Source organism: Dermacentor albipictus, unplaced genomic scaffold (assembly GCF_038994185.2).
Source record: "Dermacentor albipictus isolate Rhodes 1998 colony unplaced genomic scaffold, USDA_Dalb.pri_finalv2 scaffold_22, whole genome shotgun sequence".
Lineage (NCBI taxonomy): Eukaryota > Metazoa > Arthropoda > Arachnida > Ixodida > Ixodidae > Dermacentor > Dermacentor albipictus.
The window spans coordinates 1,882,599-1,902,085 of NW_027225576.1; the positions used below are offsets into that span (position 1 = coordinate 1,882,599).

Consider the following 19,487-nt stretch of genomic DNA (forward strand, 5'->3'; position numbering starts at 1 on the left):
CACTAGCGCATACAGTGCTGAGGTCATTGCTTTTGACGAGGCCCTCCAGTTTATAGTCAACGTGCGTGGGGCTCGCATAGCCCACCTATATACGGACTGTCTACCTCTTTTGAGGGCGATTTCCAGCCTCCACCATACGGATGAACGCGTCTGGAAATTTCAGCAACTGCTGCGCCAGCTCCAACTCGTGGGCCGCGCCGTGCGCCTATTTCACGTCCCTGGCCACCGGGGCGTAGTAGGTAACGAACTGGCAGACGAGGCCGCGTCATCGGCGCTGCACAGTGGTTTACTTCGATCCTGCCCCACCACAGTCCGGTCGGTCAAAAAGACACTATTTGCCGCTTCATTACAGCATTGGCACTTGTACTGGCAGCGCGAGGGAAAAGGTACCAGCCTTTATAGTTGGGTCGGGAGTGTCTTTGCCATTCCCTCTTGGTTCCCCCCGCCTCGTCTGTTCACGCATTTCTTCACCGGGCACGGCCACTTTCCATACTACCTTCATCGTTTCCGCCTTATTGCCTCTGATCGGTGCACGTGTGGTACCTCTAATGTCGATGACATTCATTACTTGACCTCATGCCCGCGTACTGTAGTTTTTGCTTCGCGGTTGCGCCGACTTCATAATATCGATGCCCTTTCTTCCGACATGTACCCCGCACTAATCAAAACCGCACGATCCCGCGCCCTGCTCCTGCAACTAATCCGGCTTGTAACCCTCTGCGTTCCTTCTCCTTCTGTTCCGGTGCCTCCTCTCCTTCCCGATGCCTACTAATTCCCTCCTTCTGATACCTCTCGGTTCACCATTTCATATTACTTTCGCATGACTGTTCGTGGCCGTCCACACTGCATAAGCCAACTATGGCGGGGCTTCCCCGTGTAGGATGGTCCTAACCGCATGCTACATTCCCATTTCTCTCCTTTTCATTTCCCCTTTTTTTCCCCATTTGTATACTCTTATACCAATTGTGCAGCTGTCCAGCCAGCAGACCGTTGGCGTCTCCCTCGAGATGACCTTTCTCCGGACCATTCAAGTCGCCTCGGCGTGACAAGACCACGCTGCACGAGGGCGACCACGAAGACGCACCAATGCTTTGGCTCTTCTCTACAATAAACCAACTGCGCGTCACTGTGTGGGCATTGTTGGGTTGCCCTGAGGACGGAGTGGATTTGGGAGCATGCGCAGCTTGCAGACCCATGGAGGCAGTTTCACTTTACTGCTCCCCTCTTTTCTCTCAGTGTCTCTGTTCATTCCACTTCTTGGCCTCATTGTAAGCTTGCCTCCGCCTTTTTTTCTTATATCAATTGGCTTTTTCTCTAAAACTGATTTGGGCTGCCTTGGCGGCCCCTTTTCATTTATATTTTATATTTGGTTTTATGCCCTTTATACCTTAACGGTGGTGCGGGTTCGCCCCTCCTTTATTTTTTCATTCTTTTTCGATCAAGGGGCAACATAAAGCTATGGACACCATCAGTGGAGAAGGACAAGTGTTAGTGTACGGCAGCCTCAAGGGAGGGCAGCATACGTTTCTGAAGCACATACCAGGAGTGGCGATGCCTGCATGTGTAATCCACTGCTGCTGGGCAAACTGCTACAGCCTAGCGTTGCAGGCAATGTGCATGACAAACCACTCTCTGTACATGCTGTAAGTGCAATCAATCGAGAGTATTGCAATTTGCCTTGCACGTGCTGCACTCCCGCGCAAATACAGTGCCCGCCTGGCCCGAGGTGCTTCACCCTGTGTTGCTGAGCTGCTTGAGGCATGCGGACGGTCGCCGTCGTTGTCGCCTCCTTCAGAGTACACGCGGCCCGTATGTGGCACATCTTCCTCAATGCACAGATTGTGCAGTGCCGCACACGCTGCCACAATCGTAGCTGCCTTTTTGGGGCCGTAATGCAAGGCACGGTGCCGCTGCAGACATCGGCAGCGGCTCTTCATGACACCGATGTAGCTCTCCACAGCTGACCTTGCGGAAGTGTGCGCGGCGTTGTAGCGCCCTTCCGGTGTGTGCGGGGCAGGGTGGCCGGGCGCAGGTGTCCAGAGCCACGGTTTTAGAGGGTACGCACTGCCGCCTGCATATAGAAAGATAGCAGCCATAGTATTTCTGGCATCTTGCGCAATATAGGACATCATACACACGCATCGAGTACAGTTTTCTTTTGAGAGCAACTTCGTTACTACTCACCGAGAAAGTACTCGCCGTCTTGGACGGCAATGCGGCCGCTGGCAATGCGCCGGCGAAGCAACGCGTACCGCCACAGGTGCGCGTCGTGGCACGACCCGGCGAATCACGGGTCAACGTGAAGGACCCTCAAGTCCGAGTCACACACCTGAAACACATTGCAGACAGTTGTGTTACGGTGATGCCAATGGCTGTCCATTAATTGTGGTTCCATTACATGCAATTTCGTTTACAACTTGCCACCATTGCATTGAGGGCATAATAGCCCTTCCGGCACCAATGCGTTGCCTTTCGCGCAGGAGGCAGGTTCGGGGCGACGATGGCGATGAACGTGCCATCCACGCACCCAATCACGCCGCCGAGCCTGCCGCGCTGCAAGAACCCTTGCTTAATTGCAGCTCGCTCGCTGGCGGTGCGTGGAAAGGCCACCCATCCTTGCTCCTTCCCAACCTGAACAATGGCCCGCGCGACTTTTGCGATGCAGCGGCTTACAGACGGCTGGGACATGTCGATGGTCGCCTCACTGCCGACCGACGACTGGAAGCTGCCAGTTGCGAAGAACCTGAGGGTACAGAGGACTTCGTCCTCAACTCTCAGGCCCCCCGCGGTCAGCGGCTCCAGCAAGTGGGCAAGCTCGCTGCAAAGCAGCCGGACGGCACTCTTCGTCATCCGGAAATGGCGCCGAAACGCTTCTCCCCTCATGGCGAAGGCGTCACGGCTGGAGCGGGTATGTTGTTCCCGCCGTCGCGCGAGGAACCACGCGAGCAGTGCGTTGTTCATGGCGCTGCTCAAGAACACTGCCACCCACACGTGTCACTTGCACAAGGGAACACACCCTAACAACAACAATATATCAATAAATAATCGCCTGAAACAACACGTGCAGCACGCTATCAAAAACTCTACTATAAGCTACCACCTACCTACCCCGTACTAGACTCCACCAGCAACCGAACGCCAAAAGACGTGTTCGCTTATTCAATATATATGTCCGGAGCACCCAATGACACCGTGACGTTAAAATGACGTAGACAAGAACTGCCAGGTGGCGCAAGTGAATTTCCATTTTTGCCAAAGCAGCCATTCAGCGCGCGCCGTTGGCGGAGGCATGGCCAGGGCGAAACTTTCGCGGCGGCGAACGTTTCAGAATACGTACCTAGCTTCCACAGTAATTACTGCTATCTATGAAACGGAGTATAGTGTCGGCTGCGGAGTATGTTTTACGGGCACCGGCTTCTCGCCCGTATGCCTTTAGATGACAGGCGACATAAAAAGTGCTCGTCCCTACTCCGTCAATGCTGCTTGTTCTGAGTCGCGATTACTGCGCTGCGTTAAGATCTTGCCTTATCTTTAAAGGTCACTGCAGTATGAGGGAAAGGAGAAGCGTACAGACCTACGAGGACACTGCAAGGGGTGGAGGAGAGAAAAAGGAAGACTAGGAGCGTGATGGCTGTATTTCTATTGTATATGAACGTAAACTCATCGCTGCTTCAGTTTCTTATCGTCGTTCCAACCAAGTAGTGGCCGTTTAAGATGGCGCCTCGTGTCCCGATGGAGCAACAGCAGGCCATAACGAGGCTTCCTGTGCAAGGAGTACTCCAACAAACTATTCGCAGCTTGACAGGCCGGTCAAAGACTGCAGTGAGAGGAATTATTCAGGCCTTCCGTGACGAGGGGCAGCATACCGATGAGAAGCGTTCTGGTCGTCCACGGGTCACATCCACTGAAGAAGGTATGCTAGTTGCCGCAGCAGCATTTGTTAATCCCTTCCTCACCGCCAGGAAAATTGCCGACGAACAGTCAATAACTGCTTCGACCGAACTATACGTCGGTGCCTAAAGGAAGCTGGATTGAAAAAGTGCGTAGCTGCCCAGAAGCCTCATCTTCAAGAGGACTAGCGACGGCAGCGATTAGACTTCGCACTGGCGCACGAAAGCTGGACATCAGAAGAATGGTCGACTGTCGTGTGCTGTGATGAGTGCGCTTTGTGCACGCGCTGGGACCAACAGCAGCGGGTGTGGCGACTTGTGAATTTCAGGTAAGGAGCGGTCTTGTTTTGCATTGGTATAGTGGTGTGAGATTTATTGTAATACGCGCACGTACAGCATCAGTGAATATCTTAGTGGTGGTTTAAATCGATGGGATGGTTAGTCGGCTGGTAAATGAGCGCGTGCTTCCTGCAAGGATACAAAGCGACTATAAGATCCTTGTATACAGAGTAAGCGCTTTTCGTAAAACTTTTTTTTTCGTTTTAATGCTATTATATGGCATTTTTCCCGCTAAATTTCTGAAGGTGTGTTGCAACAACTACATTCGCAGACACCGCCCATGCTACATAAAAAGCGTGCTCTCCAGCGGTCGCTGTTGAGCGTCTGGTGTGGCGCGACTTTAGCAGCCGTGGCCTCGGCCCTCTCTTGTACGCATCGACGGAAGTTTCACGGCGGCCTAATGTGCCAGCCTGATCCAGTACACCTTGGTGCCATACGTGCTGGAGGGGCCTTTGCCAGACGGGTTGTACCTTTTCCGGCAAGACAGGATCCCCGTGCACGCGGCTCGCAGAATCACCACCGTGCTCGAAAACTTGGCCGTGCCAACCTTGCAGTGGCCACCGAATGACGCTGACATGAATCCCATCGAGAACGTGCGGGGTTTCACCAAGTCGCGGCTTTTCAAACGAAGGCTCTCCAGAGCCACGACCGACGCTCTTCGGGCAGCCGTCAGTGAAGAATGGGAGCTGCTTTGCCCTCAGTCAGAAATAGTGGCTGCCCTCTATATGGCTCTATGCCAAGAAGGGTGGCCGAAGTCATTTCTGTGAACGGGAACTTCACTCTTTACTAGGGACATTCTCTGTCAAAGAAAGCAGTGATGGATCACCTTTGCCTGATAAACGGCACGACATTCCTAAACATTTCCTTAAAGTTTGTGGTCGAGTATTGGCCAACTCTATACCCTCCTTTTAGGCATCGTAAAGCAAATGCCAAGCATTTTACTAGTGTTTTTTTTTCTGTGGACCATCACATGCTGCAAGATTGTGCTAGTTTTCATAAAGGTGATGAAGAGAATCACATTTAGGATCGGTCAGTTTCTGAAACGCCAAACGCTGAGGGCTGGTGAAAAGTGTGGGGTTTGAAAACTGCACGGCACTGTAAAGGAAGCCGCAACGACTGCCTACGAAATTATTTTTACGGCCCGAGGTTTCTTAAGCTTACGGGTGCCTTTTTAATTTCCCCCTATTGAGATGTGGCGGCTGCTGCCATGATTAAGCCCGTTGCGTCGTGCTCGGAAGACGAACGCAATTATAGTTTACGCTGCTGATCCATCCACAACATAATTTCGGTGTTCTTTTAAACGAGACTGTTAGCGTCTACAGCACGCTCTCTCTCCCCGCCATACCACCTTTTCGTCCGCCTCCCTTTCTACAGCATGATTTTTTTGCTTGCTGATATAACGGAAATAAAAGTTCGTTTTCGTATTTTCTGTCTCCTTCTTAGAGCGTCTTTTATACCACGCTCTGTTGTGGAAGAACGGACTCGTTCGCTAAAGAACCAACGAAGACTGACCACGAAAAGGCGCAGCGCAGCAAAAAGAAAAAGAAAGACGCGTTCATGACAGGGCGGTTGCAGACGTGCCCGTGACTCGACAAGAAAGCGGCGCGGGTCCGCGCTTCACGTGTTCGTCGAAGGCGCCACAGCGCGAATCGCAAGAGGCGAACCTCGCGGCTACACTCGGATATCGCCGGCGCACAAGGAGAAAGCGCGGAAATATGCACGCTTGCAGTCTCAGAGGGCCGCGCATGCGCGTAGGCGTAGGTCTCGACACCAGGGGCGCGCCGCTTGTAGGTGAGGAGGCTCGTTCCGCCAAGCGCTTGCGGCCCCCGCAATATTTTCTTTCCTGGAAGCCTTTATCCACAAACAGCTTGTCGTATCTGTATTCCTTGATATGGAAAAGGCGTATGATATTACGTGGCGCTTTGGCATCCTTCAGGATCTTTCTGGAATGGCTATACATGGAAACTTGCTGAACATTGGGCCTCTTCGATTTTCGCAGTTCTGGCAGCCCGCTGGTAGCCAGACGGCAGCCAGCTAGTTCCGGTTCTGACAGGAAGTCACGTGGGCTGGGACCCCAAGACAACCCGAACCTGCCCGAAGTTTGCAAAATCGAACGCCGGTACAGCTGGCCAAATGTAAACATGCTACCAGCATGGCAGCGCCCGTCGAGGCCGACGCGCGCTCGGCGTAGTCGGCCCATTTATGCGTTGCCACCTTGAAAATGTATAGTTGCATTCAGGAATACGATCGCTTTCGCGCGATTTCGCGCGACTCGTCGCAGGACGCGTACTGGGCCAACCTCGCCTTGCGCAGCGCAACAGATGGCCTCCGACGCGAAATCGTGATTGTATACTCGAAAGCGATAGCTGGAAAATCCCTGTTCGCAGCGATCACGTCGCCCACCGGCAACATTGATGAGTTGGCGTTGTGTCATCACAAGACATGAAAAAGCAGGTTAACGGGTACGTCTCATACGCATAAAATTTCGCGCCGACCTGTTTGGGCTTCGATTTCAGAAAGTTTGTTGTGGCTGATGGTGCTTCTCATTTAAGGAGCTGGGGACGCGGCTGGCGCGTGAAAATGCACGTCGCCTGTGACCAGCGAAACGTTTCACACGAAAAACAACATTGGTCGCAATCATGAGAGCAATAAGCCAATGTACGTGCGTCTAAATGTACCGAGTGCAATCTGTGTATTCTTAGATCAACGGCCTGCAGTTCGAACACATGTCGGTTTCGAGCTGCCACCCAAGCATACGACGGAGAGACGGAGCGCACACGGGCTAGCTGCAAAGCCTTAGATAACTGCAGAAAAAGGAGATACATCCGCATGCATACGCGAGATATGTGAAAAGGAACGCCATCAGTGAAAGACGAACCCAAAATGTACCGCAATCTGTGAATGAGCGCCTACAGCTTGCGTGGAACACGATGCAGATAACATGCACGCATGAGAGCGCGGCGTGCTGATCACCGCCGCGAAGAAGCAATCAGGGGACACACACACACACAAGCTTCAAACGGTTCACCACGGCTCGTATCACACCGCTTCGCGATGCGGAACGGAGCGTTAGCACCTAAAACGATAACGCTAGAAGTAAGGAAATCCGAAGATGACCGTAGACAGTTGGCTGAGCGAGGTAAGTTTAAGTCCTCAAGCGCCCGTGTAGCAATCCGTGAAGTCCCCGTAAAGATGGCGGCGAGCGCCCATCGCCTCTTTTAGTCGTCTGCTAGCCAGAGAACTTCCAGAGAGCAGCCAGACCAAAATCGTCCTGGCAGGTTCTGGCAGCCCGCGGGTAGCCAGAACCGTCCAGCGCGAGCAAAACGAACGCCCGGCGGAAGTGCGTAGTGCGGTGGGGGGAGCAACCCGAGAAAAACGAAGACGCTCTGGCTGGCTCTGGCAGCCCGCGGGTAGCCAGAAGTGGAAAATCGAAGAAGCCCATTATTGAGAGCTACCTGTCTTCAGAACCTTTCGTGTTAGAGTTCGCAATGTGCAGTCTCGATCATACATACAGAAGACAGGTGTACCGCAGGGTAGAGTGCTGAGCTGTACGCTCTTTATTGTAAAACTGAACTCATTACATACCATCATACCTCGCACACTCTTTTACTCAGTTTATGTAGACGATGTAAAGATAGCTTTTAAGTCATGGAATCTTAGCATGTGCGTGAGACAGCTACAGCTTGGCCTAAACAAACTCTCAAAGTGGTCAGAAGAAAATGGTTTTAAATATAACCCTCAAAAAAGCACTTGCTTGAGAAGCCTCTCTTCTCAAACAAGAGAGGCTTCTCACCAAAACCCACTACTGACCTTAATGGAGAACGACTATCGGTCAGCCTTGAACACAAATGTTTAGTATTATCGTGGACACAAAACTTAAGTTTATTCCCCACTTGAAATATCTTAAAGTGAAGTGCCTGAAGACTATGAACCTGCTTAAGCTACTTTTTCGAACGAACTGGGGCAGTGACAGGAGGTGTTTGCTTAGCCTGTGTAAGCATTGTACGATCACGCTTTGACTACGGAGCCCTGGTGAACCAATCCGCATCGGATAGTGCTCCCAAAATTCTGGACCCAGTCCACAATCTAAGTATACGGCTGGCAGCAGGGGCATTTAGGACAAGTCCTGTGGAAAGTCTGTATGTCGAGGCGAACGAATGGTGCTTACACCTACGCAGAACATATCTAAGCTGATCCTACTCTTTAACTTTTAAATCTAACAGCGAACATCCGCTTTACTCGACTCGTCTTCTGCAAGACTTCACCGTAACCGCCCATCTGTTCGAGCTCCTCTTTCTGCGCGCTTAGAACTGGCTAATGAAACCGCCATTCAACATAGAGAATCAGTCTTAATAACTCCCACTAACCTTGCACCACCTTGGGAATGGCAGACTATGCAGTATGATGATATGTAGTGTTTATTGGCGCAAGGGCCAAGTGTGGCCAAAGAGCGCCAAGGCAGTGGTGACGAGTACTGAATGAAGTAATGGTTGATGTGACGTGGATGTAGAGAGGCCTAAAACTAAGAGCTATAAGTTGCATAAAATACACAAGGAATAAAAATATGAGAATGGCTGAAGTAGGGTATGCTATAAGTATAGGATGTACAAGAATGGTGTAATAGTGTTACATGAATAAAAATGGAGAGGTGATTGCTGTTGACGAATAGCACAACAGCCTCAGCTGATCCCTTGAGTACAAGGGCCTGGAGGCATGTGCTAGAGCAGACGTTCACATCGCAACAGTGGCTTCTCGCAAGAGGCCGTGTTACGAATTTCTTGCACAGAAAACGTGCAGCGTGTCAACGTCATTTAAAAAGGCTAAGGTAGATTGCATGTGAAATAGCGGTTCTCTGCCTAAAAACAGTGCCAGGTGAAGTGGTATACACTGACTGTATGCTAAAGGGAAGTGTTTTTTTCTCTCGACTAGTGTTTCGCGGCATTCTAGGAAGATATGCTGAACACTGAGTGTCTCCCCACATCTACTACACATTGGACGTTCACCGCCACTCAACAGAAAGTTATGTGTACCGTAAGTGTGCCCTATTCTGAGCCGACAGAATAGGACATCACTTCGTCTGGACTTGGTCAGTGATGGCCAGTATCCTAAATGTGGCTTAACTGTGTGGAGTTTATTATGGGTTTCAGAGTCCCATTTATGCTGCCAGTAGGTTCTGAGTTTTTTCCGTAAGTATGGCTTTAGGTCTGAGACCGGAACGGCTGCGGACATGTTGGAAGCTTTTGTGTCTAAGGAGGTAGCAATTTGGTCTGCCAGGACGTTACCTTCAATACCTCTGTGTCCAGGCACCCAGCATATCGTTACATGTTGGCCAGAGGCATAAATGGTACAGAGGAGAGAGAAAAGATCTGCAATTACTGGATTTGTGTGGTTGAAGCATGACGTCAGTGTTTTCACAACGCTTAATGAGTCTGTGTATATGACTGCCTTATGTAGTTTTAACTGTTTGATGTGTTTCGCAGCTGACCACAGTGCATACGCCTCTGCTGTAAAGATGCTTGTTTGAGGATGCAGAACATCGGACTCGGAAAAGGATGGGCCGACGGCTGCATATGACACGCCAGCATGTGATTTAGACGCATCTGTGTAATACTCTGGACACGGGTATTTAAATTGTAATTCCAGAAAATGCATATGAATGTGCGCTTCTGGAGCATGCTTCGTTACCTCCACAAATGAAGTGTGACAGTCAATAATTCGCCACAACCACGGTGGAAACGGCTTGGCAGAAGTCATTAGACTATTTTCATGAATAGGAACATCCATCTCCTCGCTCAGCTTTGTCACACGGAGCGAGAATGGCTCTCTGGCTGAAGGTTTGTTACGAAAGAGTATTGCAGAGGTCATATTGTTTATGGTGGGATAACAAGGATGGCTTTTGTTAGCATGTACTTTCAGAAAATAATTAAATGTAGAATATGACCGCTGCAGATCGAGCGACCATTCATTCGATTCGACGCTTTGAATCGGACTCGTCCTAAAGGCGCCGGTGGCGAGGCGGATACCAAGATGATGCACAGGGTCCAGCATCTTCAGAGCACTGGGTGTAGCTGAGTGATACACAACGGCACCGTAGTCTAAGCGCGATCGTACAAGGCTCCTGTAGAGGTTCATGAGGCATTTCCTGTCGCTTCCCCATGTTGTATGTGACAGTATTTTCAGGATGTTCATTGTTTTAAGGCATTTAGCTTTCAAATACTTGATATGAGGAATGAAGGTTAGTTTTGAGTCGAGTATTATGCCTAAAAATTTATGTTCAGTGTTGAGTGGTATGTGTTGTCCTTGCAGCATAATATCAGGATCTTGTGTCAAGCCTCTCTTTCTAGAAAAAAGTACACAGGAGCTTTTGAGGGGATTTAGCTTGAAGCCATTTTCGTTTGCCCACGTTGAGACCTTGTTCAGTCCTAGTTGGACTTGGCGCTCGCAGACAGCAAGGTTGCAAGACTTAAATCCTAATTGCACATCGTCTACATAAATTGAATAAAACATTGAGGATGGAATGACTTTGTGGAGGGAATTCATTTTCACAATAAAGAGGGTGCAGCTAAGCACGCCTCCTTGTGGCACACCAGTCTCTTGAGTGTATAGCCTGGACAGGGCATTGCCCACTCTAACACGGAACGTGCGGTTAGTCAAGTAGTTTTCTATCATATTTAGCATGTTGCCGCGTACGCCCATCGCAGATAGGTCTCGAAGGATTCCGAATCGCCATGTTGTGTCATAGGCTTTCTCCAAGTCCAGAAATACAGAGAGAAAAAATTGTTTGTGTATATAAGCCTCTCTAATATCTGCCTCAATGCGAACAAGGTGGTCTATTGTTGACCTACCCTCCCTGAAACCACATTGAAGGGGATCAAGTAGACGGTTGCTTTCGAGGAAATAGAGTAGACGCCGATTAACCATTTTTTCATATAATTTACACATGCAGCTCGTTAGTGCTATTGGCCTATAACTACTGGCTAATGCTGGGTCTTTGCCTTGCTTATGAATTGGGATGACAATCGCTTCTTTCCATGAGGATGGAATACGCCCAGATACCCACATGGTGTTGTATAGAGACAGAAGTGTGTTCAATGTTTCTGGATGCATATTCCTGATCATTGCATACATTATGCGGTCGCCACCTGGTGCTGAGTTGCCGCAAGAACTGAGAGCAGCCTTCAGCTCAGCGAGACTAAACGGACGGTTATAAGGTTCATCTGCTGCGCATTTTCGTTCAAGGCGCTCTCGCTCTATGCGTTCCTTAAATTTTAGGAAAGTTGGCGCATAGTGTGATGCACTAGAAGTATTTTGAAAATGCTTGCCCAGGAAATCTGCCTGATCTTTCATGGTGTCGCCTTGATCGTTTACTAAAGGAAGCGGTTGTGTTTCCCTGCCCTTTATACTGTTTACCCTGTTCCATACCTTACCCTCATCCTTGTACGAATTTATACTACATATGTACCTTTCCCAGTTTTCTCGCTTAGCATGTCGTCGTGTTCTCCTTCCCTGTGATTTTGCCTTCTTGAATTCAATTAGATTCTCCGCATTTGGTGATCGACGAAGCCTGCCCCATGCGCTATTCTGCCTCTTTCGCGCTTCTTTACAATCTTCGTTCCACCACGGGACACGTCTTTTGGATGAAAGACCATTTGTTTGTGGTATACACTTTTGCGCTGCGTCGATAATAAAATGTGTAAAATATGATACGGCATCATCTATAGTATAGTATTCTAAAAAGCCCCGCGGTAAATAAGTACATTCTTGAAAACTTTTCCAATCGGCTGAGGCTAATTTCCATCGAGGGACATGCGGTGGAGAATCATACTGTGTTGTTAAGTTTAGAGTGACTGGGAAGTGATCACTTCCAAAAGGATTCTTGATGACATCCCATTTCAGGTGAGACAGAAGACTACCTGTACCAATTGCTAAGTCTATAGATGAGTATGTGTTATGATGCACACTGTAATAAGTCGGCTCCTTCTTATTAAATAGGGATGCACCGGATGTCAGAAGAAAATCTTCTATCAGCCGACCTCTCGCGTCACAACGGGAATCTCCCCAAAGGGTATTGTGGGCATTAAAATCACCCACGAGTACGTAGGGTTCCGGAAGCTGATTTATGAGGTTGTAGAAGTCTGTTTTGTGAAGGTGATAGTTTGGGGGTATGTAAATGGAGCAAACAGTAACCAACTTATTAAAAAGAACTCCTCGCACTGATACTGCTTCGAGGGGTGTCTGTAGGGCTACATGATGACAAGCTACAGACTTGTCTACGACAATGGCTACGCCACCGCACGACGCGTTAGCCTCGTCACGGTCTTTTCTGAAGATGGAGTAGTTACAAAGAAAGTTTGTTTGTGTGCTTTTCAGATGAGTCTCTTGAACACACAGCACCTTTGGATTATGTTTATGTAGGAGTTCCTTGACATCATCTAGATTGTGAAGAAGACCCCTGACATTCCAATATAATATTTGTGTATCCATAGTGAAAGTGATGATGATGTGTGTTGTTTTGTGGCGCAAGGGCCAGGTTTGGCCAAAGAGCGCCATGACTGGTGGTAGTGTTAAGGATGTATTATGGAAGATGTGACTTGGCTGTAAAGTGGCCTAAAATAGTCGCTGTAAAGTGCGTAAAATCTACGTGCTATAAAATTATGGCGATGACTGATGACGAATACTATGAACTTTAAAATCCATCGTAAAAGAATGATGCAATGTTTAAAATATGCGAGACTTTAAATTGCTTACAGCACTACTGCCTCGCCAGAGCCCTTGAACCATAAGGGCCTAGAGGCATGTGCTATTCAGAATAATTATCGCAGCGGCATCCTCTGGAGAGAGGACCCCCTACGAACATGTGGGGCTAAAAACATGCAAGACAACATCTTTCAGAAAGCTTAGTACTGCGTTGGTATCAAATAAAGGTTCTGGGCCTAGTAACATTACTGGATGAAGGGGGATGTGCTGGCGGTATGCTACGGGAAAATGTTTCTTTCGTTCAGATTCGGCTTTCCGACACTCCAGTAAGACGTGGAGGACGGTCAGCCTCTCCCCGCATCTACCACAGGTTGGAGGCTCGTTTCCCGTGAGTAAAAAGTTATGTGTTCCGAAAGTGTGTCCTATTCTTAGACGGCAGAATAGGACATCTGTCCGGCGGGATTTTGTTACGGGAGGCCAGAAACCTAATTGTGGCTTGATTACATGCAGTTTATTGTTTGTTTCCATGTCCCACGAGCGTTGCCAGTAGTTCCGCAGTTTTCTGCGCAAGTAGGGCCTCAGATCTGTGACAGGGACTGCTGCGGTAGGATTTACAGAATACGATGCAACTGATGTGGCCATCTGGTCCGCCAGAACATTGCCTTCAATGGCCCTATGACCGGGCACCCAGCATATGATGACATGCTGGTTACATATATACGTTTTACATAGGACGGAATAGAGTTCGTTGATGACTGGGTTTTTGTGCTTAGAAAATGACATCAAGGCCTTCACAACACTGAGGGAGTCCGTATATATAACTGATTTCTGGAGTTGTGATTTATTTATATGCTTTACGGCCGACAGCAGTGCGTAGGCCTCAGCCGTAAAGATACTAGTTTCCGGATGCAGTACGTCGGATTCCGAGAAGGATAGACCGACGGCTGCATAGGACACCCCGTCGTGTGACTTCGATGCGTCTGTGTAGAACTCCGTGCAGGAGTATTTGTGCTGGAGTTCCCGGAAATGCATTAGAATTTCAATCTCTGGAGCGTGTTTTGTAACTTGCATGAAAGATATATCACATTGTATGAGCTGCCACTCCCACGGAGGCAGTAGCTTGGCTGGATGCATTAGGGGAAGCTCGAGGAGTGGAACGTGCATTTCTTCACTAAGCTCCCTCACACGCAGCGAGAAAGGCTGTCTTACGGAAGGACGATTGCGAAAGATTGTAGCATATGTCATGTCATTAATGGTATTAAAACAGGGATGTTGAGGATTTGAGTGGACTTTCAGAAAATATGTTTGGCTCATGTATGTTCTCTGAAGATGAAGTGACCACTCATTTGATTCTGCATATAAACTTTGTATGGGACTTGTTCTAAAAGCGCCTGTGGCCAGTCGGATTCCTAGATGGTGGACAGGGTCTAGCATTTTTAGTGCGCTCGGGGCGGCAGAGTGATAAATCACAGCACCATAGTCTAATCGTGATCGAATGAGGCTTTTATAGAGTTTCAATAAACACTTCCTGTCACTACCCCACGTAGTGTGGGATAGAAGTTTGATTATGTTCATTGTTTTTAGACACTTTTCTTTAAGATGTTTAATGTGGGGGACGAAAGTGAGTCTGTAGTCAAGTATTACACCTAGAAATTTGTGTTCTTTGTTTACAGGTATCTGTTGTCCACACACTTCTAAGCAGGGATCTGGAACCAGGCCTCTCTTCCTTGTAAACAAAACACAAGAACTCTTGTGAGGATTGATTTTGAATCCATTTTTCTCTGCCCACCCTGACACCTTGTTCAAACCATGCTGTACCTGTCTCTCGCAGACGGCGAGGTTACAGGACTTGAAAGCTATTTGAATGTCATCGACGTAGACAGAGTAAAAGATGGCGGGTGGTAATGAAGCACGAAGCGTGTTCATCTTCACGATAAAGAGTGTGCAGCTGAGAACGCCTCCTTGGGGTACACCCGTTTCTTGCGTAAAAGGCCGTGAGAGTGCATTGCCGACTTTTACCCGGAAGGTACGATTTGACAAATAGCTTTTTATTATATTAAGCATATTACCGTGGATGCCCATTTCTGACAGGTCTCTTAAGATTCCGTAACGCCACGTCGTGTCATACGCCTTTTCCATATCGAGAAATATCGATAGGAAGAACTGTTTATGTATAAATGCGTCCCGGATATTTCCTTCAACACGTACGAGATGATCGGTTGTGGACCGCCCTTCTCGGAAGCCGCACTGATACGGATCAAGCATTTTGCTCATTTCAAGGAAATGGATGAGTCGTCGATTAATCATTTTTTCAAATACCTTACAAAGGCAACTCGTGAGGGCGATCGGGCGGTAACTTGCCACTAAGGAAGGATCTTTGCCTTGTTTTAAAACAGGAACCACAATGGCTTCTTTCCATGCAGTTGGGAGGTATCCTGCAGCCCAAATGGTGTTGAAAAGTGTGAGTAGTGTAACTTGGGTATCACTGGGTAGGTTTTTGATCATTTCATACATGAGTCTGTCTGATCCAGGTGCAGAGCTCTTGCATGAGCTCAAGGCAGCTCTGAACTCGGCAATACTGAAAGGGCAGTTGTACGATTCATTTTGTAGACATTTTCCTTTGAGTGGCTTACATTCTTCTATTTGTTTATACTTTAGGAAGGATTTCGAATAATGTTTTGAACTTGACACACTCTCAAAGTGTTCGCCAAGTGAGTCTGCCTGATGTTGCAGCGTATCACCCTGTGTGTTTACGAGAGGGAGTGAATATGTTTGTCTGCCTCTAATTCTATTTACGCGGTTCCAGACTTTCGCCTCATCTGATGATGATGATGATGTGTGGTTTTTTGTGGCGCAAGGGCCAGGTTTGGCCAAAGAGCGCCATGACAAGTGGTAATGTTGATGGTGTATTATGAAGATGTGACTTGGCTGTAGAGTGGCCTAAAAATATTCGCTGTAAAGTGCGTAAAATCTACGTACTATAAAATTATGGCGATGACTAATGAATACTATGAACATTAAAATCCATCGTACAAGAATGATGCAAAATATAAAATGTATAAGATGGTAAAATAACTTGGAGCACTGCTGCCTCGCCAGAGCCCTTGAAAACAAGGGTCTAGAGGCATGTGCTATACCAAGGAGCTATCACAGCGGCGTCCTCTGAAGAGAGGACCCGCTATGAACATGTAGGGCTAAAAACATGCAAGACAACATCTTTCAGAAAACTCAGGACTGCGTTGGTGTCAAATAAAGGTTCTTGGCCGAGTAACATAACAGGATGGAGGGGGATGCGCTGCCGGTAGGCTAAGGGAAAGTGTTTCTTTCTTTCATATTCGGCTTCCCGACACTCCAGGAGGACGTGGAGGACGGTCAGCCTCTCCCCGCATCTACCGCAGGTTGGAGGATCATTTTCAGTGAGTAAATAGTTATGCGTGCCAAATGTGTGTCCTATTCTCAGACGACAAAATAGGACATCTGTTCGGCGTGATTTTGTTACAGAGGGCCAGAATCCTAACTTTGGTTTTATCACGTGGAGCTTATTATTTGTTTCCGCGTCCCATAGGCGTTGCCAGTGGTGCCGTAGTTTTCTCCGTAAGAAGGGCTTCAGATCTGTGTCAGGAACTGCAGCAGTGGGATTAGCAGAAGGCCGTACAACTGACGTGGCCATCTGGTCCGCCAGAACATTACCTTCGATGGTCCTATGACCTGGCACCCAGCATATAGTCACATGCTGGTTAGATACATATGCTTTACATAGGACGGAATAGAGTTCAATTATAACAGGATTTTTGTGCTTGCAGAACGATATCAAAGCCTTCACCACACTTAGGGAGTCCGTATATATAACTGATTTTTTGAGTTTTGATTTCCTTATATGCTTCACGGTCGACAATATTGCGTAGGCCTCTGCCGTGAAGATACTAGTTTCCGGATGCAGTACGTCGGATTCCGAGAAGGATGGCCCGACGGCTGCATAGGACACCCCGTCATGTGACTTCGATGCGTCTGTGTAGAACTCCGTGCAGGAGTGTTTGTGCTGGAGTTCCCGGAAATGCATTTGGATTTCAATGTCTGAAGCGTGTTTTGTAACTTGCATGAAAGATATATCGCATTGTATGAGCTGCCACTCCCAAGGAGGTAGTAGCTTGGCTGGATGCATTAGGGGGAGCTCGAGGAGTGGGACATGCATTTGATCACTAAGCTCCCTCACACGCAGCGAGAAAGGCTGTCTAACGGAGGGACGATTGCGAAAGAGTGTAGCATATGTCATGTCATTGATGGTATTAAAACAGGGATGTTGTGGATTTGAGTGGACTTTCAGAAAATATGTTTGGCTAATGTATGTTCTCTGCAGATGAAGTGACCACTCATTTGATTCTACATATAAACTTTGTATGGGACTCGTTCTGAAAGCTCCTGTGGCTAAACGGATACCCAGATGGTGAACAGGGTCCAGCATCTTTAGCGCGCTCGGGGCTGCAGAATGATAGATCACGGCACCATAGTCTAGTCGTGATCGAATGAGGCTCTTATAGATATTCATTAGACACTTCCTGTCACTACCCCACGTAGTCTGGGATAGAAGTTTCATTAGATTCATTGTTTTCAGACATTTTTGTTTAAGATATTTAATGTGGGGGACGAAAGTGAGTCTGTAGTCAAGTATGACACCAAGAAATTTGTGTTCTTTGTTTACAGGTATCTGTTGTCCACGCAGTTCTATGCAAGGATCTGGGATAAGTCCTCTCTTTCTTGTAAAAAGAACACAAGAGCTTTTGTTTGGATTGATCCTAAATCCATTCCTGTCTGCCCACGTTGACACTTTGTTCAGGCCATGCTGTACCTGTCTCTCGCAGACTGCGAGGTTACAAGATTTGAAAGCTATTTGAATGTCGTCTACGTAGACAGAGTAAAAGATGGCGGGTGGTAGTGAAGCACGAAGCGTGTTCATCTTCACTATAAAGAGCGTGCAGCTGAGCACGCCTCCTTGGGGTACACCCGTTTCTTGCGTAAAAGGACGTGAGAGTGCATTGCCGACTTTTACCCGGAAGGTACGATTTGACAGATAGCTTTTGATTATATTAAACATATTACCGTGGATGCCCATTTCTGACAGGTCTCTTAAGATTCCGTAACGCCACGTTGTGTCATACGCCTTTTCCATATCGAGAAATATCGATAGGAAGAACTGTTTATGTATAAATGCGTCCCGGATATTCCCTTCAACACGCACGAGATGATCGGTTGTGGAGCGCCCTTCTCGGAAGCCGCACTGATAAGGATCAAGCATTTTGCTCTGTTCAAGGAAATGAATGAGTCGCCGATTTATCATTTTTTCGAACACCTTACAAATGCAGCTTGTGAGGGCTATCGGGCGGTAACTTGCCACCGAGGAAGGGTCTTTGCCTTGTTTCAAAACAGGGACTACAATGGCTTCCTTCCACGCTGTTGGAAGGAACCCTGCATCCCAGATGGTGTTGAAAAGTGTAAGTAGTGTAAGTTGCGTGTCATTGTGTAAGTTTTTGAGCATTTCATATAAGATTCTATCAGATCCTGGTGCGGAACTCTTGCATGCGCTCAAGGCCGCTTTCAACTCGGCAGCACTAAATGGGCAATTATAGGGTTCATTCTGTCGGCATTTATTGATGAGTGGCTTGCATTCTTCTATTTCTTTATATTTCAGGAATGATTGCGAATAATGGTTAGAGGTTGATACACTCTCAAAGTGCTCCCCAAGTGAGCCTGCTTGTTCAAGCAGGGTATCGCCTTGTGGGTTTACCAAGGGGAGTGAATAAGTTTGTCGTCCTCTTATCCTGTTAACCCTGTTCCAGACCTTCGATTCCTCTGTATAAGAGTTGATGCCCGATAAAAACTTTTGCCAGCTTTCTCTTCTGGCCTGCCGGCGGGTTCGCCTGCCTTGTGATTTTACTTTTTTAAAGTTAATAAGATTCTCCGCAGTGGGGGAGGCGCGTAGCAACCCCCACGCTTTGTTCTGATTTTTACGTGCGATCCTACAATCGTCGTTCCACCACGGGACACGCCGTTTGCAGGACAGACCATTTACTTGTGATATACATTTAGATGCGGCATCTATTATGAAGGCTGTAAAATATTCGACAGCAGCGTCAATTTCTAGCGAGGACATGTCATCCCACGAAATACAAGATAGAGTTCGAAATTTTTCCCAGTCGGCAGTGTCAATTTTCCACCTAGGAGCCTGTGCTGGATATTCCTTTTCTTCGGGTGTTCTAAGCAGTATTGGGAAGTGGTCGCTTCCGTAAGGATTGTTGTTAACTTGCCATTCGAGTTCAGACAATAGTGACGGGGAGACTAGGCTAAGATCTATTGAAGAAAATGTTCTGTTTGCAAGAGAATAGTATGTCGCTTCCTTCTTATTCAGTAGACAAGCACCAGAAGAGAAAAGGAACTGTTCAACAAGACGTCCTCGCGCATCTATACGAGGGTCGCCCCACAGGTAGTTGTGTGCATTGAAGCCGCCAAGAACCAGATAAGGTTCTGGCAATTCATCTATAAAGGACTGAAATTCATGTTTAGTTA

General features: G+C 47.9%; 2 protein-coding genes across 2 annotated transcripts in view; both read right to left on the minus strand.

The window, feature by feature from the left end:
- LOC139052373 (uncharacterized) overlaps positions 1-19,487 on the minus strand; it is a 224,955-nt gene that overhangs the window by 35,583 nt on the left and 169,885 nt on the right. The window lies entirely within an intron of this gene.
- On the minus strand, positions 2,288-2,850 carry LOC139052417 (putative nuclease HARBI1). The gene is made up of 2 exons (XM_070529512.1): positions 2,422-2,850; positions 2,288-2,329 (listed from the first exon to the last, which is right to left on the minus strand). The coding sequence occupies exons 1-2, from the start codon at positions 2,848-2,850 to the stop codon at positions 2,288-2,290; spliced, it is 471 nt and encodes a 156-aa protein (XP_070385613.1).